The sequence below is a fragment of the Staurois parvus genome, unplaced genomic scaffold, assembly GCF_062004578.1.
Source record: "Staurois parvus isolate SC_StPar_1 unplaced genomic scaffold, SC_StPar_1.0 ptg001943l, whole genome shotgun sequence".
In the NCBI taxonomy this organism is placed as follows: Eukaryota; Metazoa; Chordata; class Amphibia; order Anura; family Ranidae; genus Staurois; species Staurois parvus.
This window is the reverse complement of record NW_028319739.1, coordinates 76,851-104,789: the sequence shown is the minus strand read 5'-3', so window position 1 is coordinate 104,789 and position 27,939 is coordinate 76,851. Positions and strand designations below refer to the sequence as shown.

Below are 27,939 nucleotides of genomic sequence, written 5' to 3'. Positions count from 1 at the left end.
TGGAATATTCTCTTACGGAAAAGGGGGATAGCGGGAGATTCAAGCGGCTTCTATGGTAGGACCCCCCCCTCTCCCCTTCCTCCCCCCTCGCCTCCTTTTTTTTTTTTTCCAGTCTTCAACTTTCATTAGCATAATCCCCGGTGATCCTGCCATGAAGGCCCTTGTTCAGGCACTTCCTGTTATAAGGTGACAACTCTGTGTCCCTGTTGTGCTCCTGTGTTGTCACCCTGTCACAGGCTTCCAATGGAGACAACAAGCGGCCACTTTTAACACACATTCTACGGACATGACCCACTGCTTTCCCTGGTGATCCTGCCATGAAGCTGCTTGTTCAGGCACTTCCTGTTATGGGGTGACAACACTTAACCTCCTGTCCCCTTATTGCATTCCTGTGTTGTCACCCCACCACATGGGCTTCCAGTGGCTGTTTGGAAACACATGACTCCGATATGGAAACCCGCCCTGAGAAATGCCAAGCAGCCGTCACTGGAGGGTACGGAGACAGGAAGTGGCAGCAAAGAGGCTGCAGGGGATCGGCGGCTCTGAGAGAAGACAAAAAAAAAAGAAATTGAACTTTATATTTAGAAATCTGAGGATTGCTGAGAAAACACGGAGCGGAGTGAAGGCCGCCCAGTCCAGGCTGACGTCTGCTGTAGTATGGTAGATTGTCTGAGATTCCAGCGATTGGGCGATCTGCGTTCTGACCCCATGGCCTCTCTTTCCTCCGTAGATCTGACTGTGGGATGAAGACGCACGATTCCCAAAATGGAGCAGTTGGTGCAGTTGCAGTGCCCGGCCGGTGGTCTGCCCTCAGGTAGAGGCCTCCTTGCCCCCCGGGGCAGCGATCTCTATGTGTGTGGGGGTGGGGAATCCCTCCATGTTTTCTGCCTGCAGAGGAAGGCGATAACGGTAAGAGATTCGAAACGCACAATATGGGGGCAGAGGGGACAGGTGGGGGACAGCGGGGACAGGTGGGGGGAAGAGGGGACAGGTGGGGGGAAGAGGGGACAGGTGGAGGGAAGAGGGGACAGGTGGGGGGCGGAGGGGACAGGTGGAGGGCGGAGGGGACAGGTGGGGGACAGCGGGGACAGGTGGAGGGAAGAGGGGGGCGGAGGGGACAGGTGGAGGGTGGAGGGGACAGGTGGGGGGGTAGGAGGGGGCAGGTGGAGGGCGGAGGGGACAGCGGGGACAGGTGGAGGGAGGAGGGGACAGGTGGGGGGTGGAGGGGACAGTGGGGGTAGGAGGGGGCAGGTGGAGGGAGGAGGGGACAGGTGGAGGGCGGAGGGGACAGGTGGGGGGAGGAGGGGACAGGTGGGAGGCGGAGGGGACAGGTGGGGGGAGGAGGGGACAGGTGGGAGGCGGAGGGGACGGTGGGGGTAGGAGGGGGCAGGTGGGAGGCGGAGGGGACGGTGGGGGTAGGAGGGGGCAGGTGGAGGGAGGAGGGGACAGGTGGGGGGCGGAGGGGACAGTCTGGGAGGCGGAGGGGACAGGTGGGGGGGTAGGAGGGGACGGTGGGCGGGCAGAGGGGACAGTGGGGGTAGGAGGGGGCAGGTGGAGGGAAGAGGGGACAGGTGGGGGGCAGAGGGGACAGGTGGGGGTAGGAGGGGGCAGGTGGAGGGAAGAGGGGACAGGTGGGGGGCAGAGGGGACAGGTGGGGGACAGGGGGAGGGCAGCGTGGACAGGTGGGGGGCAGCGTGGACAGGTGGGGGGCAGGTGGAGGGCAGCGTGGACAGGTGGGGGGGGCAGCGTGGACAGGTGGGGGGGCAGCGTGGACAGGTGGGGGGCAGAGGGGACAGTGGGAGTAGGAGGGGGCAGGTGGAGGGAGGAGGGGACAGTGGGGGTAGGAGGGGGCAGGTGGGGGGAGGAGGGGACAGGTGGGGGGCAGAGGGGACAGTGGGAGTAGGAGGGGGCAGGTGGAGGGAGGAGGGGACAGGTGGGGGGTAGGAGGGGACAGGTGGGGGGGCAGAGGGGACAGTGGGGGTAGGAGGGGGCAGGTGGAGGGAAGAGGGGACAGGTGGGGGGCAGCGTGGACAGGTGGAGGGCAGCGGGGACAGGTGGGGGGCAGGTGGAGGGCAGCATGGACAGGTGGGGGGCAGAGGGGACAGGTGGGGGGCAGCGGGGACAGGTGGGGGGCAGCCTGACCGTCTCTTTAAGGCCCCCTTCACATAAAGGTGATTGGGAATAGTGGGCAGATTCTAAATCACAGAAAAGCGCACGACACGCATTTGGTGCCACGTATCCGGAGCGCCCCCCCGAATGCGGCCCAATAGTCAGACGGTGCCGGGTTCAGGACCAGCGTTTTGTCCCCGAGCTTCTTTGGAGCAACAGATGTGCATAGAGCAGCCCGTTCACGTGGGAACACGCTAAGGACATGTGAATGGGGCCTCAATCGCACATTCACCACGTGATAAAACGCACTGCAACCGGCCATAACAATCACGCGGCAAACCGCATCGCACGAAGGTGAACCCATTCATGGAAATAAATCTTTATTGACAATGAACAGCACAGATGCTGCGTTGGTGATGGCCCTCCTCAGTCACATGACTCAGTTTATTGATAATAGACACTTTTTTTCTTCCAGGCTGTATATTTATTTCCTTCCAGAATCTTCCATGTGGAAGTGGACGCCGGTCACCGGCAGCTGTACGTCGTGTGTGCGCGGCGCGGAGTCTACCGCCTGGAATGGGATGAGGCGGGGAGGTGAGTCACCTGACATTGCCGATATTCTCACACGTCCCGCAAGTGTCGCTATGGACTTCTATTCTGTATATTATAATGTAGTAACCCTTTTACCGCCGCTGCGGGGGAGGGGTGTAGATACAGCCGCCGGGGGTTGTGTAAATCTGGCAATCCAGTGGCTGTGCAGCTGCCAAGTCGATTCCACGAATCCAGTGAGTGACATTTATGTTTCCTCCACCATGTTTCCCAGGATGCGTGCGCCCATTGGCTGACCTGGGACGGCATAGCGGGGGCCTCCTAAAGGGGAGGGAGATCAGAGAACATCCACTCGCTGATCTCCTCTTCCTGCTAATGATCCAGCAGCCATGTGTAAAATGTCACTCCGGGTCTCGGTGTCACTGTCCCCACCTAGTAAGAAGCTAATCTGTACTCCAGCTTCACTGGGGGGGGGGAGGTGAGACTTCAGGGGTCTTATTGGCCTTTTAAGCCTCCGTAAAGAGAACCTGTCTTCAAAAATAATCATATTTTTGTCCCTTATGTGATGCTAAAAATAAAGTTTATTAAAAACAAAAGTGGAAAAAATTTGTTACACCAAAGCACTTAACCCCACAAAATATTTTTGAGAACCCCCCCCCCACCCCCACCCCCACGTAGGAATGTAAACACGTGCGCCTACATACAAAACCGTTGATTGCACCGACATGTTACAAAGCGCTGCACAAGCCGGAGCGGTCACAACAATTCTCCTCCCATCATTTACATGTGACTCCACACTGATGACCCGGGGGCAGGCCCGGACTGGGAGCGCGAGTAGGCCCGGACTGGGAGCGCGACTAGGCCCGGACTGGGAGCGCGAGTAGGCCCGGACTGGGAGCGCGAGTAGGCCCGGACTGGGAGCGCGAGTAGGCCCGGACTGGGAGCGCGAGTAGGCCCGGACTGGGAGCGCGAGTAGGCCCGGACTGGGAGCGCGAGTAGGCCCGGACTGGGAGCGCGAGTAGGCCCGGACTGGGAGCGCGAGTAGGCCCGGACTTTGGACCGCGAGTAGGCCCGGACTTTGGACCGCGAGTAGGCCCGGACTTTGGACCGCGAGTAGGCCCGGACTTTGGACCGCGAGTAGGCCCGGACTTTGGACCGCGAGTAGGCCCGGACTTTGGACCGCGAGTAGGCCCGGACTTTGGACCGCGAGTAGGCCCGGACTTTGGACCGCGAGTAGGCCCGGACTTTGGACCGCGAGTAGGCCCGGACTTTGGACCGCGAGTAGGCCCGGACTTTGGACCGCGAGTAGGCCCGGACTTTGGACCGCGACTAGGCCCGGACTTTGGACCGCGACTAGGCCCGGACTTATGGTTCTGCCCTAGCTTCATTGTTCTCCAATGTGTGGTGATGTCACAAACTTTGGCTCCGCCCTAACTTCCTTGTTCTCCAGTGCGTGGTGATGTCACAAATGTTGGCTCAGCTCCTCACTTTCTTGTTCTCCATTGCGTGGTGACGTCACAAGCGTTGGCTCAGCCTTCACTTTCTTGTTCTCCATTGCGTGGTGACGTCACAGACGTTGGCTCAGCCCTCACTTTCTCGTTCTCCAATGCGTGGTGACATCACAAGCGTTGGCTCAGCCTTCACTTTCTTGTTCTCCAGTGCGTGGTGACATCACAAGCGTTGGCTCGGCCCTCACTTTCTTGTTCTCCAGTGCGTGGTGACATCACAAGCGTTGGCTCGGCCCTCACTTTCTTGTTCTCCATTGCGTGGTGACGTCACAAGCGTTGGCTCAGCCTTCACTTTCTTGTTCTCCATTGCGTGGTGACGTCACAAGCGTTGGCTCAGCCTTCACTTTCTTTTTCTCCATTGCGTGGTGACGTCACAAGCGTTGGCTCAGCCCTCACTTTCTCATTCTCCAGTGCGTGGTGACGTCACAAGCGTTGGCTCAGCCCTCACTTTCTTGTTCTCCATTGCGTAGTGACGTCACAGACGTTGGCTCGGCCCTCACTTTCTTGTTCTCCAGTGCGTGGTGACGTCACAAGCGTTGGCTCAGCCCTCACTTTCTTGTTCTCCATTGCGTGGTGACGTCACAAGCGTTGGCTCAGCCCTCACTTTCTTGTTCTCCATTGCGTAGTGACGTCACAGACGTTGGCTCAGCCCTCACTTTCTCATTCTCCAGTGCGTGGTGACGTCACAAGCGTTGGCTCGGCCCTCACTTTCTCGTTCTCCATTGCGTGGTGATGTCACAAGCGTTGGCTCAGCCCTCACTTTCTTGTTCTCCAGTGCGTGGTGACGTCACAAGTGTTGGCTTGGCCCTCACTTTCTTGTTCTCCATTGGTGACGGTCATGAGCATTGCTATAGTTATGGGCATCTATGGGCATGCTAGCAGCTGTTTATTTATTTCACCCATTAGCGTGATTTCACCCTCAGCAATTGCGGAGAAACGAATGTGCCTTGTAGACTGAGTCACCTGATCCCTCAGTGCGTCAGTCCCTGTCTTCGAGGAGCTTACAGTTGAAGGCCGTATATCTCGTCTAAATATTAGGAACCAGCATGAGCAAAGCCTGGAGGACACCCCAAGGGAGAGCTAATTCAATGCAGATAGTGTCCCGACCAGGACTTGAACCTGGGGGGCCACAAAGCAGAAGTGCTAACCACCAAGCCACTGTTCTACTCCTGGGCCTGTTCATGGCATCTCGGCTTCTTCCCAAGTCTTGATGCGTGTGACGTCATCCCATGCCAGCCAATCAGGGCAGATGAAGACTGACACCTGGAGGAATCCAGGGAGCTGATGGCGTGGGACCTGGCGGCTGTCTGACCAATGCAGCAGACGTAGGTATTTGTTCCTCCTGGTTCAGCTTTATGAAGATGTGAGAAGCTTGGCTGGATTCAGAGTTCCTCCTTAACAAAACAGTCTATTCAGGTGGGAATTCCTCCATCTGTATGGCATTGGCTGGGCGGGCTGAGAGTCCTATAATCAGGAAATCAGAACCAGTGATCTCTCCGGACCAACATTCCCAGGAAGGAGAAGACAATACAACTGATTCCTCCAGAATGTAAATATTGGGTCAGATTTAGGTCCACTTCATGTCATACTGACACCAAACATCACATCCTTCCCGATATGCAGAGCTGATTGTACCGTTTACTGTGTGTGGGCCAAGAACCAAGGGCTTCATTACATTGGGGGTCAGTGGGGAGAATGTCCCTTACATTGGTGGTCAGTGGGAAGAATGTCCCTTACATTGGTGGTCAGTGGGAAGAATGTCCCTTACATTGGTGGTCAGTGGAAGAATGTCCCTTACATTGGTGGTCAGTGGGAAGAATGTCCCTTACATTGGTGGTCAGTGGAAGAATGTCCCTTAGATTGGGGGTCAGTGGGAAGAATGTCCCTTACATTGGGGGGTCAGTGGGAAGAATGTCCCTTACATTGGTGGTCAGTGGAAGAATGTCCCTTACATTGGTGGTCAGTGGGAAGAATGTCCCTTACATTGGGGGGTCAGTGGGAAGAATGTCCCTTACATTGGGGGGTCAGTGGGAAGAATGTCCCTTACATTGGTGGTCAGTGGGAAGAATGTCCCTTACATTGGTGATCAGTGGGAAGAATGTCCCTTACATTGGTGGTCAGTGGAAGAATGTCCCTTACATTGGTGGTCAGTGGAAGAATGTCCCTTAGATTGGGGGTCAGTGGGAAGAATGTCCCTTACATTGGGGGGTCAGTGGGAAGAATGTCCCTTACATTGGTGGTCAGTGGAAGAATGTCCCTTACATTGGTGGTCAGTGGGAAGAATGTCCCTTACATTGGGGGGTCAGTGGGAAGAATGTCCCTTACATTGGGGGGTCAGTGGGAAGAATGTCCCTTACATTGGTGGTCAGTGGGAAGAATGTCCCTTACATTGGGGGTCAGTGGGAAGAATGTCCCTTACATTGGTGGTCAGTGGAAGAATGTCCCTTACATTGGTGGTCAGTGGGAAGAATGTCCCTTACATTGGGGGTCAGTGGAAGAATGTCCCTTACATTGGGGGTCAGTGGAAGAATGTCCCTTACATTGGGGGTCAGTGGAAGAATGTCCCTTACATTGGGGGTCAGTGGGAAGAATTTCCCTTACATTGGGGGTCAGTGGAAGAATGTCCCTTACATTGGGGGTCAGTGGGAAGAATGTCCCTTACATTGGGGGTCAGTGGAAGAATGTCCCTTACATTGGGGGTCAGTGGGAAGAATGTCTCTTACATTGGGGGGTCAGTGGGAAGAATGTCCCTTACATTGGTGGTCAGTGGGAAGAATGTCCCTTACATTGGGGGTCAGTGGAAGAATGTCCCTTACATTGGGGGTCAGTGGGAAGAATTTCCCTTACATTGGGGGTCAGTGGGAAGAATGTCCCTTACATTGGGGGTCAGTGGGAAGAATGTCCCTTACATTGGGGGTCAGTGGGAAGAATGTCCCTTACATTGGGGGTCAGTGGGAAGAATTTCCCTTACATTGGGGGTCAGTGGGAAGAATGTCCCTTACATTGGTGGTCAGTGGGAAGAATGCCCCTTACATTGGGGGTCAGTGGGAAGAATGCCCCTTACATTGGGGGTCAGTGGGAAGAATGCCCCTTACATTGGGGGTCAGTGGGAAGAATGCCCCTTACATTGGGGGTCAGTGGGAAGAATGCCCCTTACATTGGGGGTCAGTGGGAAGAATGCCCCTTACATTGGGGGTCAGTGGGAAGAATGCCCCTTACATTGGGGGTCAGTGGGAAGAATGTCCCTTACATTGGGGGTCAGTGGGAAGAATGTCCCTTACATTGGGGGGATCAGTGGGAAGAATGTCCCTTACATTGGGGGGTCAGTGGGAAGAATGTCCCTTACATTGGGGGGGGGGTCAGTGGGAAGAATGTCCCTTACATTGGTGATCAGTGGGAAGAATGTCCCTTACATTGGTGGTCAGTGGGAAGAATGTCCCTTACATTGGTGATCAGTGGGAAGAATGTCCCTTACATTGGGGGGTCAGTGGGAAGAATGTCCCTTACATTGGGGGTCAGTGGGAAGAATGTCCCTTACATTGGGGGGGGTCAGTGGGAAGAATGTCCCTTACATTGGGGGTCAGTGGGGAGAATGTCCCTTACATTGGTGGTCAGTGGGAAGAATGTCCCTTACATTGGGGGGGGGGTCAGTGGGAAGAATGTCCCTTACATTGGGGGGTCAGTGGGAAGAATGTCCCTTACATTGGGTGGTCAGTGGGAAGAATGTCCCTTACATTGGGGGGTCAGTGGGAAGAATGTCCCTTACATTGGGGGGTCAGTGGGAAGAATGTCCCTTACATTGGGTGGTCAGTGGGAAGAATGTCCCTTACATTGGGGGGTCAGTGGGATGAATGTCCCTTACATTGGGGGTCGGTGGGAAGAATGTCCCTTACATTGGTGGTCGGTGGGAAGAATGTCCCTTACATTGGTGGTCGGTGGGAAGAATGTCCCTTACATTGGGGGGGTCAGTGGGAAGAATGTCCCTTACATTGGGGGTCAGTGGGAAGAATGTCCCTTACATTGGGGGGGTCAGTGGGAGGAATGTCCCTTACGTTGGGGATCAGTGGGAAGAATGTCCCTTACGTTGGGGATCAGTGGGAAGAATGTCCCTTACATTGGGGGGTCAGTGGGAAGAATGTCCCTTACATTGGGGGTCAGTGGGATGAATGTCCCTTACATTGGGGGTCAGTGGGATGAATGTCCCTTACATTGGGGGTCAGTGGGAAGAATGTCCCTTACATTGGGGGTCAGTGGGAAGAATGTCCCTTACATTGGGGGTCAGTGGGAAGAATGTCCCTTACATTGGGGGTCAGTGGGAAGAATGTCCCTTACGTTGGGGGGGTCAGTGGGAGGAATGTCCCTTACGTTGGGGGTCAGTGGGAAGAATGTCCCTTACGTTGGGGATCAGTGGGAAGAATGTCCCTTACATTGGGGGGTCAGTGGGAAGAATGTCCCTTACATTGGTGATCAGCGGGAAGAATGTCCCTTACATTGGGGGGTCAGTGGGATGAATGTCCCTTACATTGGGGGTCAGTGGGATGAATGTCCCTTACATTGGGGGGTCAGTGGGATGAATGTCCCTTACATTGGGGGTCAGTGGGAAGAATGTCCCTTACATTGGGGGGTCAGTGGGATGAATGTCCCTTACATTGGGGGTCAGTGGGAAGAATGTCCCTTACATTGGGGGTCAGTGGGAAGAATGTCCCTTACATTGGGGGTCAGTGGGAAGAATGTCCCTTACATTGGGGGTCACTGGGAAGAATGTCCCTTACATTGGGGGTCAGTGGGAAGAATGTCCCTTACATGCAGCTGGTGTCAGTGGTGCTCCTGTCACCCTCAGCAGGATCCCTGATTGAGGAAAGCTGCACTGACAGTTCTCTGATTGGTTCCTCCTGTTATCTGAAGTCGTTCTCTAATCGTTTGGATATTCGTTTTTATCTCTGCAGGTTGTTGCTGGAAGCAGATTCTACAACACAGAAGGGAGGGGTGACTGTCCACCATATTGGACCCGGTTTTTGCTGCTTGCAGGACCCCGGCGTCTGCTCCTTGACATTGGCCGGTGATGTTCTGGTCCTCGCTGTGCAGCAATCCAAAGAATGGAAAATGAAAGTCTTTCCCAGGAAATCGCTCCGTTATGAAGACCCGAACCCATCGCCGTCCAGAGAGGTGACATTACCAGGCATGGTGGTCACTCTGAACGCTCCTCCTCCGCACCCCGTCCTGTGCTGTGTCTCATTATGGAAAGAAGACAAAGTGAACGCAATCCCGTCTGCCTTCCTTCTGGAAGCTCGGTTGTTCAGTCGATTGTTTGGCGTTGATCTGGCTATGCTCGATTCCCCCATAATCCTTTGCGGCTTCCCCGACGGTCGGGTGGCATATTTTCCATTGAAGAATTCCGGTTCTTGTTACGACAATCAGAGCTCATTGACACTTCTCTACCACTTGGAGCAGCCGGTGGTCTCTGTTGGGGCAACTAAGATGGGACCGATTGATGGCGGCACTGAGCAGCCAATCGGGGGCTCTGGGAAGGTTCCCTGTGACTGTGTGCTGCTGATTGGACAGAGGGGCTCCTTGGTGTCGGTGACGTCTGGAGGTGAAGAGGAAGGTGCAGCCTGTGAATATCGGAGGTATCCTGTGCACGCTCCAGTGTGCTGCACATTGTACTCCACAGCCGGGGTCACCTACAGCAACCACTCCGACCTCTTCTCCATCACCATTCCCGGAGCCGAGGATGGAGCCACTGCCTCTGCACCAAGGGGTTCCGTTGTGTCATCAGTCCGACATCATGTGCCTATGATTGCAGCCGTATCCCAGAACATTCACAATTCTGATGGTAGGTCCCAGTCACTATATCCCCTCCCCCGCATTCACTATATCCGCTCCCCCCGGACCCCACATTCACTGTATCCGCTCCCCCCGGACCCCGCATTCACTGTATCCGCTCCCCCCGGACCCTGCATTCGCTATATCCGCTCCCCCCGGGACCCCGCATTCACTGTATCCGCTCTCCCCGGACCCCGCATTCACTATATCCGCTCTCCCCGGACCCCGCGTTCACTGTATCCGCTCTCCCCGGACCCCGCGTTCACTGTATCCGCTCTCCCCGGACCCCGCGTTCACTGTATCCGCTCTCCCCGGACCCCGCGTTCACTATATCCGCTCTCCCCGGATCCCGCGTTCACTATATCCGCTCTCCCCGGACCCCGCATTCACTATATCCGCTCTCCCCGGACCCCGCATTCACTATATCCCCTCTCCCCGGACCCCGCATTCACTATATCCGCTCTCCCCGGACCCCGCATTCCCTATATCCGCTCTCCCCGGACCCCGCATTCCCTATATCCGCTCTCCCCGGACCCCGCATTCACTATATCCCCTCTCCCCGGACCCCGCATTCACTATATCCGCTCTCCCCGGACCCCGCATTCCCTATATCCGCTCTCCCCGGTCCCCGCATTCACTATATCCGCTCTCCCAGGACCCCGCATTCACTATATCCTCTCTCCCCGGACCCGCATTCCATATATCCGCTCTCCCCGGACCCCACATTCACTATATCCGCTCTCCCCGGACCCCGCATTCACTGTATGCTCTCTCCCCGGACCCCGCATTCACTACATCCTCTCTCCCCGGACCCCGCATTCACTGTATCCACTCTCCCCGGACCCCGCATTCACTATATCCGCTCTCCCCGGACCCCACATTCACTACATCCGCTCCCCCCGGACCCCACATTCACTGTATCCGCTCCCCCTGGACCCCGCATTCACTGTATTTGCTCTCCCCGGACCCCGCATTCACTATATCCGCTCTCCCAGGACCCCGCATTCACTATATCCTCTCTCCCCGGACCCGCATTCCATATATCCGCTCTCCCCGGACCCCACATTCACTATATCCGCTCTCCCCGGACCCCGCATTCACTGTATGCTCTCTCCCCGGACCCCGCATTCACTACATCCTCTCTCCCCGGACCCCGCATTCACTGTATCCACTCTCCCCGGACCCCGCATTCACTATATCCGCTCTCCCCGGACCCCACATTCACTGTATCCGCTCCCCCCGGACCCCACATTCACTGTATCCGCTCCCCCCGGACCCTGCATTCACTGTATTTGCTCTCCCCGGACCCCACATTCACTATATCCGCTCTCCCCGGACCCCGCATTCACTGTATTTGCTCTCCCCGGACCCCGCATTCACTGTATCCGCTCTTCCCGGACCCCGCATTCACTGTATCCGCTCTTCCCGGACCCCGCATTCACTGTATCCGCTCTTCCCGGACCCCGCATTCACTGTATCCGCTCTTCCCGGACCCCGCATTCACTGTATCCGCTCTTCCCGGACCCCGCATTCACTGTATCCGCTCTTCCCGGACCCCGCATTCACTGTATCCGCTCTTCCCGGACCCCGCATTCACTGTATCCGCTCTTCCCGGACCCCGCATTCACTATATCCGCTCCCCCCGGGACCCCGCATTCACTGTATCCCCTCCCCCGGACCCCGCATTCACTATATCCGCTCTCCCCGGACCCCGCATTCGCTATATCCGCTCCCCCCCGGACCCCGCATTCACTGTATCCGCTCTTCCCGGACCCCGCATTCACTGTATCCGCTCTTCCCGGACCCCGCATTCACTGTATCCGCTCTTCCCGGACCCCGCATTCACTGTATCCGCTCTTCCCGGACCCCGCATTCACTGTATCCGCTCTTCCCGGACCCCGCGTTCACTGTATCCGCTCTCCCCGGACCCCGCGTTCACTGTATCCGCTCTCCCCGGACCCCGCGTTCACTGTATCCGCTCTCCCCGGACCCCGCGTTCACTGTATCCGCTCTCCCCGGACCCCGCGTTCACTGTATCCGCTCTCCTCGGACCCCGCGTTCACTGTATCCGCTCTCCCCGGACCCCGCGTTCACTGTATCCGCTCTCCCCGGACCCCGCGTTCACTGTATCCGCTCTCCCCGGACCCCGCGTTCACTGTATCCGCTCTCCCCGGACCCCGCGTTCACTGTATCCGCTCTCCCCGGACCCCGCGTTCACTGTATCCGCTCTCCCCGGACCCCGCGTTCACTGTATCCGCTCTCCCCGGACCCCGCGTTCACTGTATCCGATTTCCCTGGACCCCGCATACAGTGAAGGAAATGTGTATTTGCTCCCCGGTTGATGCTGAATGTTCGCCCCTCACACAGAAATGATCGGTCTAACAATGGAATGTTCGCCCCTCACACAGAAACGATCGGTCTAACAATGGAATGTTCGCCCCTCACACAGAAATGATCGGTCTAACAATGGAATGTTCGCCCCTCACACAGAAATGATCGGTCTAACAATGGAATGTTCGCCCCTCACACAGAAATGATCGGTCTAACAATGGAATGGTCGCCCCTCACACAGAAATGATCGGTCTAACAATGGAATGTTCGGTGTAACACTGAGAGACAGAATACAACAACAAATTCAGCAGAAATGCGTCTAACAAATGATGACGGATCTGCATGTTCATGAGGGAAAGAAGGATTTGATCCCCTTCACAAAACATGACTTAGTACTTGGTGGCCAATCCCTTGTTGGCCATCACAGAGGTCAGACGTTTCCTGGAGTTGGCCCCCAGGTTCGCACACATCTCAGGAGGGATTTTGGCCCACTCCTCTTGGCAGATCCTCTCCAAGTCATTAAGGTTTGGTGGCTGACGTTTGGCAACTCGAACTTTCAGCTCCTCCACAGATTTTCCATCGGATGAAGGTGTGGAGACTGGCTAGGCCACTCCAGGACCTTAATGTGCTTCTTCTTGAGCCGCTCCTTTGTTGCCTTGGCCGTGTGTTTTGGGTCATTGTCATGCTGGAACACCCATCCACCACCCATTTTCAATGCCCTAGCTGAGGGAAGAAGGTTCTCACCCAAGATTTGATGGTACATTGCCCCGTCCATCGTCCCTTTGATGCGGTGCAGTTGTCCTGTCCCCTTAGCAGAAACCCCCCCCCCCCCCCCAAAGCAGAATGTTTCCACCACCATGTTTCACAGTTGGGATGGTGTTCTTGGGATCATAGGCAGCATTCCTCCTCCTCCAAACACGGCGAGTTGAGTTGATGCCAAAGAGCTGGATTTTGGTCTCCTCTGACCACAACACTTCCCACCAGTCCTCCTCGGCATCATTCAGATGTTCAGTGGCAGACTTCAGACGGGCCTGGACATGGGCTTTCTTGAGCAGAGGGACCGTGCGGGCACTGCAGGATTTCAGTCCTTGTCGGCGTAGTGTGGTACCAATTGTTTTCTTGGTGACTGTGGTCCCAGCTGCCTGGAGATCATTGACAAGATCCTCACGTGTAGTTCTGGGATGATTCCTCCCTGTTCTCATGATCATTGACACTCCACGAGGTGAGATCTTGCATGGTGCACCAGACCTAGGGAGACTGACACTTGTTTTGTGTTTCTTCCATTTGTGAATGATTGCACCAACTGTTGTCACCTTCTCACCAAGCTGCTTGGCCATAGTTTGGTAGCCCAGTCCAGCCTTGTGTAGGTCTACCATCTTGTCCCTGACATCCTTGGACAGCTCTTTGGTCTTTGCCATGGTGGAGAGTTTGGAATCTGATGGTTTGATGGCTCCTGTGGACAGGTGTCTTTTATACAGGTAACACAATGAGATTAGCAGCACTCCCTTTAAGAGACTGCTTCTAATCTCAGCTTGTTACCTGTATGAGAGACACCTGGGAGCCAGAAATCCTGCTGAATGATAGGGGATCAAATCCTTCTTTCCCTCATGAACATGCAGATCCGTCATCATTTGTTAGACACATTTCTGCTGAATTTGTTGTTGTATTCTGTCTCTCAGTGTTACACCGAACATTCCATTGTTAGACCGATCGTTTCTGTGTGAGGGGCGAACATTCCATTGTTAGACCGATCGTTTCTGTGTGAGGGGCGAACATTCCATTGTTAGACCGATCGTTTCTGTGTGAGGGGCGAACATTCCATTGTTAGACCGATCATTTCTGTGTGAGGGGCGAACATTCCATTGTTAGACCGATCATTTCTGTGTGAGGGGCGAACATTCCATTGTTAGACCGATCGTTTCTGTGTGAGGGGCGAACATTCCATTGTTAGACCGATCGTTTCTGTGTGAGGGGCGAACATTCCATTGTTAGACCGATCGTTTCTGTGTGAGGGGCGAACATTCCATTGTTAGACCGATCGTTTCTGTGTGAGGGGCGAACATTCCATTGTTAGACCGATCGTTTCTGTGTGAGGGGCGAACATTCAGCATCAGCCGGGGAGCGAATACACATTTCCTGCACTGTATGTATATATTTGTCTGTAATGATGACATACATTGTATACAGTCCAGGGGAGCAAATACTTATATCCTGCACTGTATGTACTCCGGTGTCATTCCCCAGATTTCTTCAGTGTCTTCATGGTTTCAGGCCAAAATTATGTCTTACATCCCAGGAGTCTCCAGGAGGGGAGGAGGGGCTTTCCTAGCTTCGGGAAGTCATGAATTATCTGCCCTTACTCAAGATGGCCGCAGCTAGAAATGTTAAGGGGGGTGTTTTTCAAATTGATTTCTCAGCAGAATAAATCATGGAGACATGAATGGATGGGGGGAGTTTGCTTGAATATTAAATATTTGTTAAATCGTGGTTTCCGTTTTGTGGGCTTCTTACGTTTGGGCGGAGCTAGTCCTGACAAAAAGGCACGCTGCGCTGGGGAGCGATTCCTCTTCAGTAGAGCTGTCGGCCAACAGTGAGAGATAACTACTCCCTTCTTTTGCAGCCACACTTCTGGCAACTGCGACTGCAGAGCTGCGACTTGATAATTGTGTCGCCCTTCAGAAGTTGTTGTAACTTTTATATCTTTCTCTTTACAGGCACAGAGCTGGTCCTCCTATCCAGCAGAGGGCGCCTCATGCTGCGCGGGTTAAATCAGAAGGGAAGCTGCGGTCAGAGGCCTGGACTGGAGAGTGACAACACTGGACTCCGGATTAGGGAGCTGCTGTCCGGGATTGGCTCCGTGTCAGACAGGTGAGCACTTTGTTTATTGGGACTCACAGGTGACCTTCCATCAGGACAACGATCGCCAGGAAACGTTTATAAGATCGACCTCTGTTTGCCCGCCGTTACTCTAAATGGAACTAAACCCTCCTATTCTTCACAGCCAAGGAAGCTGCCATCTTGGCCCCCGTTTGCCATCTTGGCCCCCGTTTGCCATCTTGGCCCCCGTTTGCCATCTTGGCCCCCGTTTGCCATCTTGGCCCCCGTTTGCCGTTTCCATAGTGCTGCACATGTGGTCAGCTATGACAGCAGCCATTTGATGGCTGAGAACACGAGCAACTGTGCCCGCTCCCATTCACACCACGCCTTCAGTGTAACTTTTTTGGGAAATTGTGAAATCTGAAGGTTTAGTTCCACTTGAACCCTTTCGCAGCCAGAGCCGTTTTTTCCATTTTTCGCACACATTTAAAAAAAATAATTTTAGGCCTGAAGATTAAACAAAACCCCCGAAACGATCTATTTTCTGAACGCAGACACCCCGGAGAACAAGATGGCGTGAGACCCAATTACTCCGCACCCCCCGGATTGTGTATTGCAGCCGGTGCTGGCCGGTCCCTCCGACACACAGACTTGGCAGCGAATATGAGCCCCTATAAGGGGGATAACAACCATCAGGCTGCTTTCACACTGATCCTCGCAGCGCACCTCCGGCTTTCCTGCGGGTTAGCTGCAGCGAGCCATAGACTTCTGTTATATCCTGCGGGGGTGCTGCGCACCTGATTGCAGGAGTTTTGGTTTGCTCTCTGAAAAGGCCCCACACCTGCAGGATATAATAGAAGTCTAAGGCAAGGCGCAGCCAACCCGCAGCAAAGCCACAGACTCACTGCACTGCACCCGCGGTGCCGATAAACCGCATCAGTGTGAAAGCAGCCGGCTCAGGATAGTAAAGGCTCATTTACATGTGCGGTTTGAGGTGGGGGGGGTCAGTAAAACCCCATAGTTGAGACGTATTTTTACCACACACCCCAGCCACTGGTGTAATGTCATTGGTCGCAATATCGACCCCGCCCCATGCTCCAGGGGGGCCTATGCGGCCTCCCTGTCACTTTACATATGGACAGGAGGGGCAACGGGGTCGGCATATACAGGAACCAATCCTCTCCATTTTCCTCCTGCAACCCTCTGAATGCTAGTGGGAGGGAGAGGAGGAGAAGCCGGCTTTCAGCGGCTGCAGGAGGAAAATGGAGAGGATCGGTTCCTGTATATGTGGCCTCCCTGTCACTTTACATATGGACTGGAGGGGCAACGGGGTCGGCATATACAGAAACCGATCCTCTCCATTTTCCTCCTGCAGCTGCTGAAAGCCGGCTTCTCCTCCTCTCCCTCCCACCAGCATTCAGCAGCTGCAGGAGGAAAATATTCATGATGCCGTTCAAAATAAAAAGATTTAAATTCTGAACTATTGACAAAAAGGTGAGCGCCCCTATAAGAGGACGTGGCTGGGCAACGGCCTACATGGCGGGATCACCAGGAAACATTTTCACGAAAACTGAAAAATATTGGAAATGCCCATTTGGACCTCTTGACCAATCAGATTGGTTGCCAATAGACTCTTGCAGTAGCTCCTCCCCTTTCTGTAAGGTTGTGTCTCTGCAGAGTATCTCGCTCCTCCCCTTTCTGTAAGGTTGCGTTGTCTCTGCAGAGTATCTCGCTCCTCCCCTTTCTGTAAGGTTGCGTTGTCTCTGCAGAGTATCTCGCTCCTCCCCTTTCTGTTAGGCTGCATTGTGTCTCTGCAGAGTATCTCGCTCCTCCCCTTTCTGTAAGGTTGCGTTGTCTCTGCAGAGTATCTCGCTCCTCCCCTTTCTGTAAGGCTGCATTGTGTCTCTGCAGAGTATCTCGCTCCTCCCCTTTCTGTAAGGTTGCGTTGTCTCTGCAGAGTATCTCGCTCCTCCCCTTTCTGTAAGGCTGTGTTGTGTCTGCAGAGTATCTCGCTCCTCCCCTTTCTGTAAGGCTGCGTTGTGTCTCTGCAGAGTATCTCGCTCCTCCCCTTTCTGTAAGGCTGCGTTGTCTCTGCAGAGTATCTCGCTCCTCCCCTTTCTGTAAGGTTGCGTTGTCTCTGCAGAGTATCTCGCTCCTCCCCTTTCTGTAAGGCTGCATTGTGTCTCTGCAGAGTATCTCGCTCCTCCCCTTTCTGTAAGGTTGCGTTGTCTCTGCAGAGTATCTCGCTCCTCCCCTTTCTGTAAGGCTGCGTTGTGTCTCTGCAGAGTATCTCGCTCCTCCCCTTTCTGTAAGGTTGTGTCTCTGCAGAGTATCTCGCTCCTCCCCTTTCTGTAAGGTTGCGTTGTCTCTGCAGAGTATCTCGCTCCTCCCCTTTCTGTAAGGCTGTGTTGTGTCTGCAGAGTATCTCGCTCCTCCACTTTCTGTAAGGTTGCATTGTGTCTCTGCAGAGTATCTCGCTCCTCCCCTTTCTGTAAGGCTGTGTTGTGTCTCTGCAGAGTATCTCGCCTGAAGTCGGCCGTCGGTGAGAAGAGAAGGTCATTACAGAAGCTGAACCAGGCGATGTCACTCAGCCGCCAGCTCCTGTCCGGTGATTGGACGAGCGGTCCCTTGCAGTGTGACGTGAGGACGTCGTGGACCCGGATGCTGCAGACGGACTGTATCACCGTGTCCTGCACCCTGGAGAACGGGACTGACTGTGTCCTGGAGGAAGGATGGACTGTGTGTGTCCTGATCTCCTCCAACACCTCCTATTCCTTTCCTCTTCCATCGCTAAAACCCGGAGAGAGGACGGGGATGACCTTCCCTCTGCCTGCTCACACCTACCGCTGTCTGGATTTCCCCATCAAAATGGCCTTCACTTTGTTTTATGACTTAGAGGGACTTTTCAGGGACTCCGGTCTGCCTGCAGCTCCTTCCCCGGCCCGGCATGGGGTGTGTATACCTCTACAGGAGCACAGTGTGGACTTACTGCAGTGTCTGCGCACTGGTCCCCAAACAAGCCGCCATCTTGAGTCTCTTCATGTGATGCCGGAGGATGTGGCCCGAGTCTTTATGGAGGCGTCAGATGAGACGCGGCGTGCAGCCATTGATGACCAAGGAGCACCGCTAAGAACACGACTTCATGTATCCGCCTCCTTATTGGCCCACGCCTTGCAGAATGGAACTTCCGGTGAGCAGACGGGGACAAATGGGTTTTATTTTCATTAAAATTAACCCCTTATGGGGAAGTATAGCTTTAATGCCACAAAAATACCCTATATTGCCCCAAGTATTGTCCCCCCCCCCCCCCCCCCATACATACACTATATTGCCCCAAGTATTGGTCCGCCTGCCTTTCCACACACATGACCTTTAATGGCCTCCCAGTCTTAGTCCGTAGGGTTCAATATTGAGTTGGCCCCGCCCTTTCCCCTGCACATGACCTGTAATGGCCCCCCAGTCTTAGTCCGTAGGGTTCAATATTGAGTTGGCCCCGCCCTTTCCACGCACATGACCTTTAATAGCCCCCCAGTCTTAGTCCATAGGGTTCAATATTGAGTTGGCCCCGCCCTTCCCACACACATGACCTTTAATGGCCCCCCAGTCTTAGTCCGTAGGGTTCAATATTGAGTTGGCCCCGCCCTTTGCAGCTATAACAGCTTCAACTCTTCTGGGAAGGCCGTCCACAAGGTTTAGGAGGGTGTCTATGGGAAGGTTGGACCATTCTTCCAGAAGCACATTTGTCAGGTCAGGCACTGATGTCGGGGGAGGGGCACTGATGTCGGGGGAGGGGCACTGATGTCGGGGGAGGAGGCCTGGCTCGCAGTCTCCGCTCTAATTCATCCCAAAGGTGTTCTATGGGGTTGAGGTCAGGACTCTGTGCAGGACAGTCAAGTTCCTCCACCCCAAACTGGCTCCTCCACGTCTTTATGGACCTTGCTTTGTGCACTGGTGGGCAGTCATGTTGGAACAGGAAGGGGCCATCCCCAAACTCCTCCCACAAAGTTCGGAGCATGAAATTGTCTAAAATGTCGCCTTAAGAGTTCCCCTCACTGGAACTAGGGGGCCAAGCCCAACCCCTGAAAAACAACCCCCACACCATAATCCCCCCTCCACCAAACTTTACACAATGCAGTCAGGCAAGTATCGTTCTCCTGGCCACCGCCTAACCCAGACATGTCCATCGGATGGCCAGACAGAAAAGCGTGATTGGTCCCTCCAGAGAACACATCTCCATGCTCTAGAGTCCAGTGGCGGCGTGCTTTACACCACGGCATCCGACACTTTGCATTGCACTTGGTGATGGAAGGCTTGGATGCAGCTGCTCGGCCATGGAAACCCATTCCATGAAGCTCTCTACACACTGTTGTTGGGCTCATCTGAAGGCCACACCAAGTTTAGAGGTCTTTAGCTATTGACTCTGCAGACAGTTGGCGACTTCTGCGCACTGTGCGCTTCAGCATGCGCTGACCCCGCCCTGTCATGTGACGTGGCCTACCACTTGGTGGCTGAGTGGCTGTTGTTCCCAGTGGCTTCCACTTTGTTATAATCCCACTAACAGTTGAGCGTGGAATATTTAGTAGCCAGGAAATGTCACGGATGGACTTATTGCCCAGGTGACCACCTATCACGGGACCACGCTTGGAGTCACTGAGCTCCTGAGAGCGACCCATTCTTTCACCAATGTTTGTAGAAGCCGTCTGCATGCCTAGGGGCGTGATTGTATACACCTGTGTCCATGGAGGGGATTGGAACACCTGAATCACATGATATGGAGGGGATTGGATCACCTGAATCACATGATTGGGAGGGGATTGGAACGCCTGAATCACATGATTGGGAGGGGATTGGAACACCTGAATCACATGATTGGGAGGGGATTGGAACGCCTGAATCACATGATTGGGAGGGGATTGGAACGCCTGAATCACATGATTGGGAGGGGATTGGAACGCCTGAATCACATGACTGGGAGGGGATTGGAACACCTGAATCACATGATTGGGAGGGGATTGGAACACCTGAATCACATGATTGGGAGGGGATTGGAACACCTGAATCACATGATTGGGAGGGGATTGGAACACCTGAATCACATGATTGGGAGGGGATTGGAACACCTGAATCACATGACTGGGAGGGGATTGGAACACCTGAATCACATGACATGGAGTGGATTGGAACACCTGAATCACATGACATGGAGGGGATTGGAACACCTGAATCACATGACTGGGAGGGGATTGGAACACCTGAATCACATGACTGGGAGGGGATTGGAGCACCTGAATCACATGATTGGGAGGGGATTGGAGCACCTGAATCACATGATTGGGAGGGGATTGGAGCACCTGAATCACATGATATGGAGGGGATTGGGACACCTGAATCACATGATATGGAGGGGATTGGGACACCTGAATCACATGATTGGGAGGGGATTGGGACACCTGAATCACATGATATGGCGGGGATTGGGACACCTGAATCACATGATATGGCGGGGATTGGAACACCTGAATCACATGATTGGAGGGGATTGAACACCTGAATCACATGATATGGAGGAGATTGGGACACCTGAATCACATGATTGGAGGAGATTGGGACACCTGAATCACATGATTGGAGGACGGGGGACAATACTTTTTGCAATATAGTGTATATGTACGCTGTTCTGCGCTCAATCTCCTTCCTCCAGCACAGTGACTACGCAGCTCCGAATCTGTTTATGGTGGCCTGCGGGATGGTCTCCTGATCATGTGACCGTTGTGACAGCCAATCACTAAGATAACATGATTGGGACGCTCAGTTAATGCCATAAGAGGCATCCAGCTTCCGATGACTGAGGAGGACCAAGATGGTGGCCTGGGTCCCAAGCTGCGGCACCTGATCAGCAGATAATAGCGGGATAAGGTTGGATCCTCTGGTCAGGTGAGTACTGCAGGACTTGACAAATTTGCTTTGAATCTAGGCGCCAGGTTTTTTTTGTAGCGTACCGTGGGTTGTCCGCGTCCGGGACTTCATACGATGCGATTTGCCACATGACAATCGTGGCAAAACTGCACCACCTTTTAGGCGCCACTGAAAATAATGGCGCCTGAACTTGTGTTTTGCTATCGCCGTGATTCTGCCGTGATCCCCATATGTCCGGGTGTGAATGGCACCTCCCTGGTCCACACACATGCGTGTCTGGATTCGTTTTGAAACTCACAGATTCCCATGACAGGCTGGATATTATGTTCCTATTGAGGTGGTTCTTACAGATGCGATCCACATGCGTTGTGTTTTGAGGGCCTTTATGAAAAGGGTGGTGTGTGCGTTTGTGGCGCTGCGTTCCAGACTCCAAGTGATAGAGTGGCATGCGGAGATCCGTGTTCACATAGGACTGCTATTGACAGGACTTTTCTCATGGAAGCCTACGGGGGCCCGACTTCCCATGGAAGCCTACGGGGGCCCGACTTCCCATGGAAGCCTACGGGGGGCCCGACTTCCCATGGAAGCCTACGGGGGGCCCGACTTCCCATGGAAGCCTACGGGGGGCCCGACTTCCCATGGAAGCCTACGGGGGGCCCGACTTCCCATGGAAGCCTACGGGGGGCCCGACTTCCCATGGAAGCCTACGGGGGGCCCGACTTCCCATGGAAGCCTACGGGGGGCCCGACTTCCCATGGAAGCCTACGGGGGGCCCGACTTCCCATGGAAGCCTACGGGGGGCCCGACTTCCCATGGAAGCCTACGGGGGCCCGACTTCCCATGGAAGCCTACGGGGGGCCCGACTTCCCATGGAAGCCTACGGGGGGCCCGACTTCCCATGGAAGCCTACGGGGGGCCCGACTTCCCATGGAAGCCTACGGGGGGCCCGACTTTCCATGCAAGCCTATGGGAGGCAACTTCCTATGGGAGGCGACTTCCAACGGAAGCCTTTGGGAGGCGACTCCCCACGGGAGCCTATGGGGCGCGACTCCCCACGGGAGCCTATGGGGCGCGACTCACCACGGGAGCCTATGGGGCGCGACTCACCACGGGAGCCTATGGGGCGCGACTTCCCACGGGAGCCTATGGGGCGCGACTTCTCATTGAAGTCTATGTAGGGGGGGAGGCAGGCAGGACTGACTGATTGTTTGACTGCTGTGATTGGCTACCATAGGGGGTCAAATGAACAGAAGCCAGTCCCGCCGGCTCCTAATCATTAGTAAAGACTGAGATCTGTCTTTGCCAGCTCGGTCCCTGCGCTCCCAGCACAGAAAGCTCTGCTGCCCACGGATGCGCAGGCGTGGCATGTGAGCTTTAAAGCCCGCCCCTTTTTCTTGACGCACATGTGTGTTACGTGGGCAGCGGGAGGTAAAAGCTGAACTGCAGGTATAGAAGTTATGTCATGGATCCAGCTCAGCCCAACGTAGGTCTGCATGTGCCGGAGTCACATGCAGTGTGGTGGTGTCATTGCTGCTACAGGGATCACCGCTGCCACCCGATATCTTCCATTTACAAAGGACAAATACCGCGCTGCAGGAAGACGAAGATCTGCCGATTGCCATTTTGCATTTTTTATTTTTTCTTCCAGGGAGCCCCCTGTGTCCGGCTGTACTGCACTGGCTGCTGTCCATGGACCTGGTGAAGGAGCAGAACCTGGTGGAGGTGCAAGGTGTCACCCCAGATGGGAAGGAGTTCGGTTTGCAGATACAAGAGGTCAGTGCTGACATCCCCAGTGACACCAATCAGTGCTAATAAAAAATCACTGACACTGTACTAATGGCACTGGGCAGGAACGGGGTAATGTGAGGGGCGATCAAAGGGTTAACTGTGTGCTGTTACTAGGGAGATATGCTGTGCAGAGATACAAAGCAGCATGTCCTTGCTGACAGCAGAGAGAGCTGTGTTGTTTACATACAGACCTCTCCCCTGTCCGCTTTACCTGACGATCGTCGAGTGCCAGCTGGGACCCGGTGTTTTACATCCCGGGGCTAGGGACAGCCAGGCTGGGGAGGAAAGAGCTAGATGATGCTGGCTGTTCTTCAGACAGGAAGTGAGACGGAGTTCTATCTGACTGGCTGCAGCTTCTAATGCACATTGTGAGAAGCTCCCAGTGTGCAGTGACATCAGAGGAAGTCATTCCAGTCCAGGGGAGGAGCCAGTACGCCTGTGCAAGACTGGAGGGGAGGAGCCGGTACGCCTGTGCAAGACTGGAGGGGAGGAGCCGGTACGCCTGTGCAAGACTGGAGGGGAGGAGCCGGTACGCCTGTGCAAGACTGGAGGGGAGGAGCCGGTACGCCTGTGCAAGACTGGAGGGGAGGAGCCGGTACGCCTGGGCAAGACTGGAGGGGAGGAGCCGGTACGCCTGGGCAAGACTGAAGGGGAGGAGCCGGTACACCTGTGCCAGACTGAAGGGGAAGCTGGAGGGGGGATTTAATCGGGAATGGGGTATTAATGTGCAGATGGTGATTTTTCGGTGATTTCTCTTCCTACAGGTAGCAGTGGCAGGTCTGGCTGCAGCAGGAAGTGTCCCGGCCATTGAAATACAGATCCTCGGCTCCCAGGTCCACGTTGTGGCTGCACTACACCTGGCAGTGATCCGTCGTCTCCAGGTATGAATACAGATGAATTCCTGATATTGGGGACATACTTTGAGGGGTTCAGCCATTGACATGTAGTGGAGGTGTCTCTCCTTCGGTTTGAACCCCCTAAAAGCTGTACTACCAGGCAATGGATGCGGTTGCAGTGTGGCCCCATTCACCTGATTGGGCTGCATTTGGTGGGTGGTAGCATCTGCTGAAAGACGCGGGGGGTGTAATTCCTGCCATAGCCACGAAGCAAATCATTGCGGCAGCAGCCTGTGTACACCCCTGGCCGCTGTCTTTCTAGCTGATGGGGATGGTCGAGAGGCGATAAACATGTCTCAACCATTTGGTTTTTACCACCCCTCAACTACTGTAAAGGAGCCCTGCGTGTAGTAGGCGTGTAGTAGGCGTGTAGTGGGCGTGTAGTGGGCGTGTGATGGTTAGTGGCACAAACCATGATAAGAGTTTCATGTGACTTCTGAATTCATTCTCCAGACCTTACTTCAGCAAAACCAAAATGGCGGTCACCCCCCAGACCTGGATTTGGGGAAGGTCCAGCAGCAGTTTAGCGCTCAGGAGGTAAGTCACTTTTCCCGAATATCGAGGTGATTGTTACCCAATAATGTACCAGAAAACATCTTTTCTTCTAATAAAGTCACAATCACCTTCTATGAACAGATCGGCCCCTTATAGAAATGTCATACAATACGGACACACGCAGGACCCCATCCACCAATCCGATTGCCTCTCGGGGGATCAGGAAGGAATTGTTCCCCTGCAGGAGCAGATTGGATCGTGCTTTGCTGGGATTATTACCTTCCTCTGGATCCACTGTGGGTGGAGGAGTATAACTTTTTTTTTTTTTTTTTAATGGTTGAACTGGATGGACTTTTGGCAGCCAGACTAACTATGTAACTACAGTGAAGGAGATGTGTATTTGCCCCCCCCCCCCCCCCCCCCCCGATGGTGAATGTTCGCCCCTCACACAGAAATGATCGGTCTAATAATGGAATGTTCCCCCCTCACACAGAAACGATCGGTCTAACAATGGAATGTTCCCCCTCACACAGAAACGATCGGTCTAACAATGGAATGTTCACCCCTCACACAGAAACGATCGGTCTAACAATGGAATGTTCGCCCCTCACACAGAAACGATCGGTCTAACAATGGAATGTTCTCCCCTCACACAGAAATGATCGGTCTAACAATGGAATGTTCGCCCCTCACACAGAAACGATCGGTCTAACAATGGAATGTTCGCCCCTCACACAGAAATGATCGGTCTAACAATGGAATGTTCGGTGTAACACTGAGAGACAGAATACAACAACAAATTCAGCAGAAATGCGTCTAACAAATGATGACGGATCTGCATGTTCATGAGGGAAAGAAGGATTTGATCCCCTATCATTCAGCAGGATTTCTGGCTCCCAGGTGTCTCTCATACAGGTAACAAGCTGAGATTAGAAGCAGTCTCTTAAAGGGAGTGCTGCTAATCTCATTGTGTTACCTGTATAAACAGACACCTGTCCACAGGAGCCATCAAACCATCAGATTCCAAACTCTCCACCATGGCAAAGACCAAAGAGCTGTCCAAGGAGGTCAGGGACAAGATGGTAGACCTACACAAGGCTGGACTGGGCTACCAAACTATGGCCAAGCAGCTTGGTGAGAAGGTGACAACAGTTGGTGCAATCATTCACAAATGGAAGAAACACAAAACAAGTGTCAGTCTCCCTAGGTCTGGTGCACCATGCAAGATCTCACCTCGTGGAGTGTCAATGATCATGAGAACAGTGAGGAATCATCCCAGAACTACACGTGAGGATCTTGTCAATGATCTCCAGGCAGCTGGGACCACAGTCACCAAGAAAACAATTGGTAACACACTACGCCAACAAGGACTGAAATCCTGCAGTGCCCGCACGGTCCCTCTGCTCAAGAAAGCCCATGTCCAGCCCGTCTGAAGTCTGCCACTGAACATCTGAATGATGCCGAGGAGGACTGGTGGGAAGTGTTGTGGTCAGAGGACACCAAAATCCAGCTCTTTGGCATCAACTCAACTCGCCGTGTTTGGAGGAGGAGGAATGCTGCCTATGACCCTAAGAACACCATCCCAACTGTGAAACATGGTGGTGGAAACATTCTGCTTTGGGGGTGTTTTTCTGCTAAGGGGACAGGACAACTGCACCGCATCAAAGGGACGATGGACGGGGCAATGTACCCCCAAATCTTGGCTGAGAACCTTCTTCCCTCAGCCAGGGCATTGAAAATGGGTGGTGGATGGGTGTTCCAGCATGACAATGACCCAAAACACACGGCCAAGGCAACAAAGGAGCGGCTCAAGAAGAAGAACATTAAGGTCCTGGAGTGGCCTAGCCAGTCTCCACACCTTCATCTGATTGAAAATCTGTGGAGGAGCTGAAAGTTCGAGTTGCCAAACGTCAGCCACCAAACCTTAATGACTTGGAGAGGATCTGCCAAGAGGAGTGGGCCAAAATCCCTCCTGAGATGTGTGCGAACCTGGGGGCCAACTCTAGGAAACGTCTGACCTCTGTGATTGCCAACAAGGGATTGGCCACCAAGTACTAAGTCATGTTTTGTGAAGGGGATCAAATCCTTCTTTCCCTCATGAACATGCAGATCCGTCATCATTTGTTAGACGCATTTCTGCTGAATTTGTTGTTGTATTCTGTCTCTCAGTGTTACACCGAACATTCCATTGTTAGACCGATCATTTCTGTGTGAGGGGCGAACATTCCATTGTTAGACCGATCATTTCTGTGTGAGGGGCAAACATTCCATTGTTAGACCGATCATTTCTGTGTGAGGGGCGAACATTCCATTGTTAGACCGATCATTTCTGTGTGAGGGGCGAACATTCCATTGTTAGACCGATCATTTCTGTGTGAGGGGTGAACATTCCATTGTTAGACCGATCATTTCTGTGTGAGGGGCGAATATTCAGCATCGGGGGCAAATACGCATTTCCTTCTGTGTATGATATATATATATATAATCACACAATATACTACACCATGCAGCCACCACTGGCTTACACGGGATCATGTGACTAGACTGGAGCCGGCTGACAATTGGTAAGTATATACATGTTTATTACACAGGTTGGGTTTTGCTGTTGGGAGGGGGAGGGGGATTTGTAAGACAAGTTCGGCTTTAGCTGGAATTGTACAATCAGTTGACAGCCGGGCGCCCAGCATTTTCAGGAGAGGTCAGCAGTGCCGGCCGATGTTTCTCTAGGACTGTCTGTCCATCCGGGTTACATTTTTCTGCTTTGCATGGAATGATTTAGACAAATGAGATGTTCTTCATGTTCCAGTGTTTGATGCCCCTTTTCTCCAATCTCTGTTTTCAGCCGTTACTGAAAGAACTGAAGACCTTGAAGGAGCGTCTGAGTGTAGATGAGGATATTATTTCCATTACAGCCACCGAGAGACTCCTCCATATCTACAGCGAGCTCCGAGACCCCGGCCTGTTCTTTGTATGACCTCCCCCCGGGCCCGTCCTCGGTATGACCTCCCCCCGGGCCCGTCCTCGGTATGACCTCCCCCCGGGCCCGTCCTCGGTATGACCTCCCCCCGGGCCCCTCCTCGGTATGACCTCCCCCCGGGCCCCTCCTCGGTACGACCTCCCCCCGGGCCCCTCCTCGGTACGACCTCCCCCCGGGCCCCTCCTCGGTACGACCTCCCCCCGGGCCCCTCCTCGGTACGACCTCCCCCCGGGCCCCTCCTCGGTACGACCTCCCCCCGGGCCCCTCCTCGGTACGACCTCCCCCCGGGCCCCTCCTCGGTACGACCTCCCCCCGGGTTTCTCCTCCATAGTCCAGGTGGAACTCCTGTAAGTACCAATAGACTGGAAGCGGAAACATGGAGGTCAGAGAGGGAATCTGCACTGCCAAGTCAGTGTTTATCCCATCGATATACTTCTTCTAGGGCCCTTGCGGTGTATGGCTCCTCCCATAATTTACACTAGCTCCTCCTCCCAAAACTGACATTTCATTTTTTATAGATATTGTACCAATAAAGAGCTGCTTCTAAGTGTCTCTGTAGGTTGTTGATAATAAAAACACAAACCGTCCCAGTCCATGGAGTCCAGTGTTTGGTGTAGCCAAGGTTCTCAGTGGGGGTGTTCTGCTTCCAGGCTGCCATCTTGGATTTCCTCATAATGGGGGACGGCTGTTGCTTCCTGCTTTTCATAGGTGGCTCCCTGAGGATGTATAG

General features: G+C 54.0%; 1 protein-coding gene across 1 annotated transcript; it reads left to right on the top strand.

Moving 5' to 3' along the window:
* On the top strand, positions 1-27,802 carry LOC149433179 (Fanconi anemia core complex-associated protein 100-like). Its single transcript, XM_089664552.1, has 10 exons — positions 1-55; positions 731-909; positions 2,585-2,703; positions 9,113-9,999; positions 15,035-15,188; positions 17,654-18,327; positions 22,702-22,826; positions 23,606-23,722; positions 24,191-24,274; positions 27,075-27,802. The coding sequence occupies exons 2-10, from the start codon at positions 766-768 to the stop codon at positions 27,204-27,206; spliced, it is 2,436 nt and encodes an 811-aa protein (XP_089520678.1). The 5' UTR covers positions 1-55; positions 731-765; the 3' UTR covers positions 27,207-27,802.
* The last annotated feature ends 137 nt before the right edge of the window (positions 27,803-27,939 follow it).

Coding starts and splice junctions, on each gene's coding strand:
- LOC149433179 (XM_089664552.1), top strand. CDS start 766: ATGGAGCAGTTGGTGCAGTTGCAGTGCCCGGCCGGTGGTCTGCCCTCA. Junction 2,704..9,112: donor GAATGGGATGAGGCGGGGAG/GTGAGTCACCTG, acceptor TTATCTCTGCAG/GTTGTTGCTGGAAGCAGATT. Junction 22,827..23,605: donor TCGGTTTGCAGATACAAGAG/GTCAGTGCTGAC, acceptor CTCTTCCTACAG/GTAGCAGTGGCAGGTCTGGC.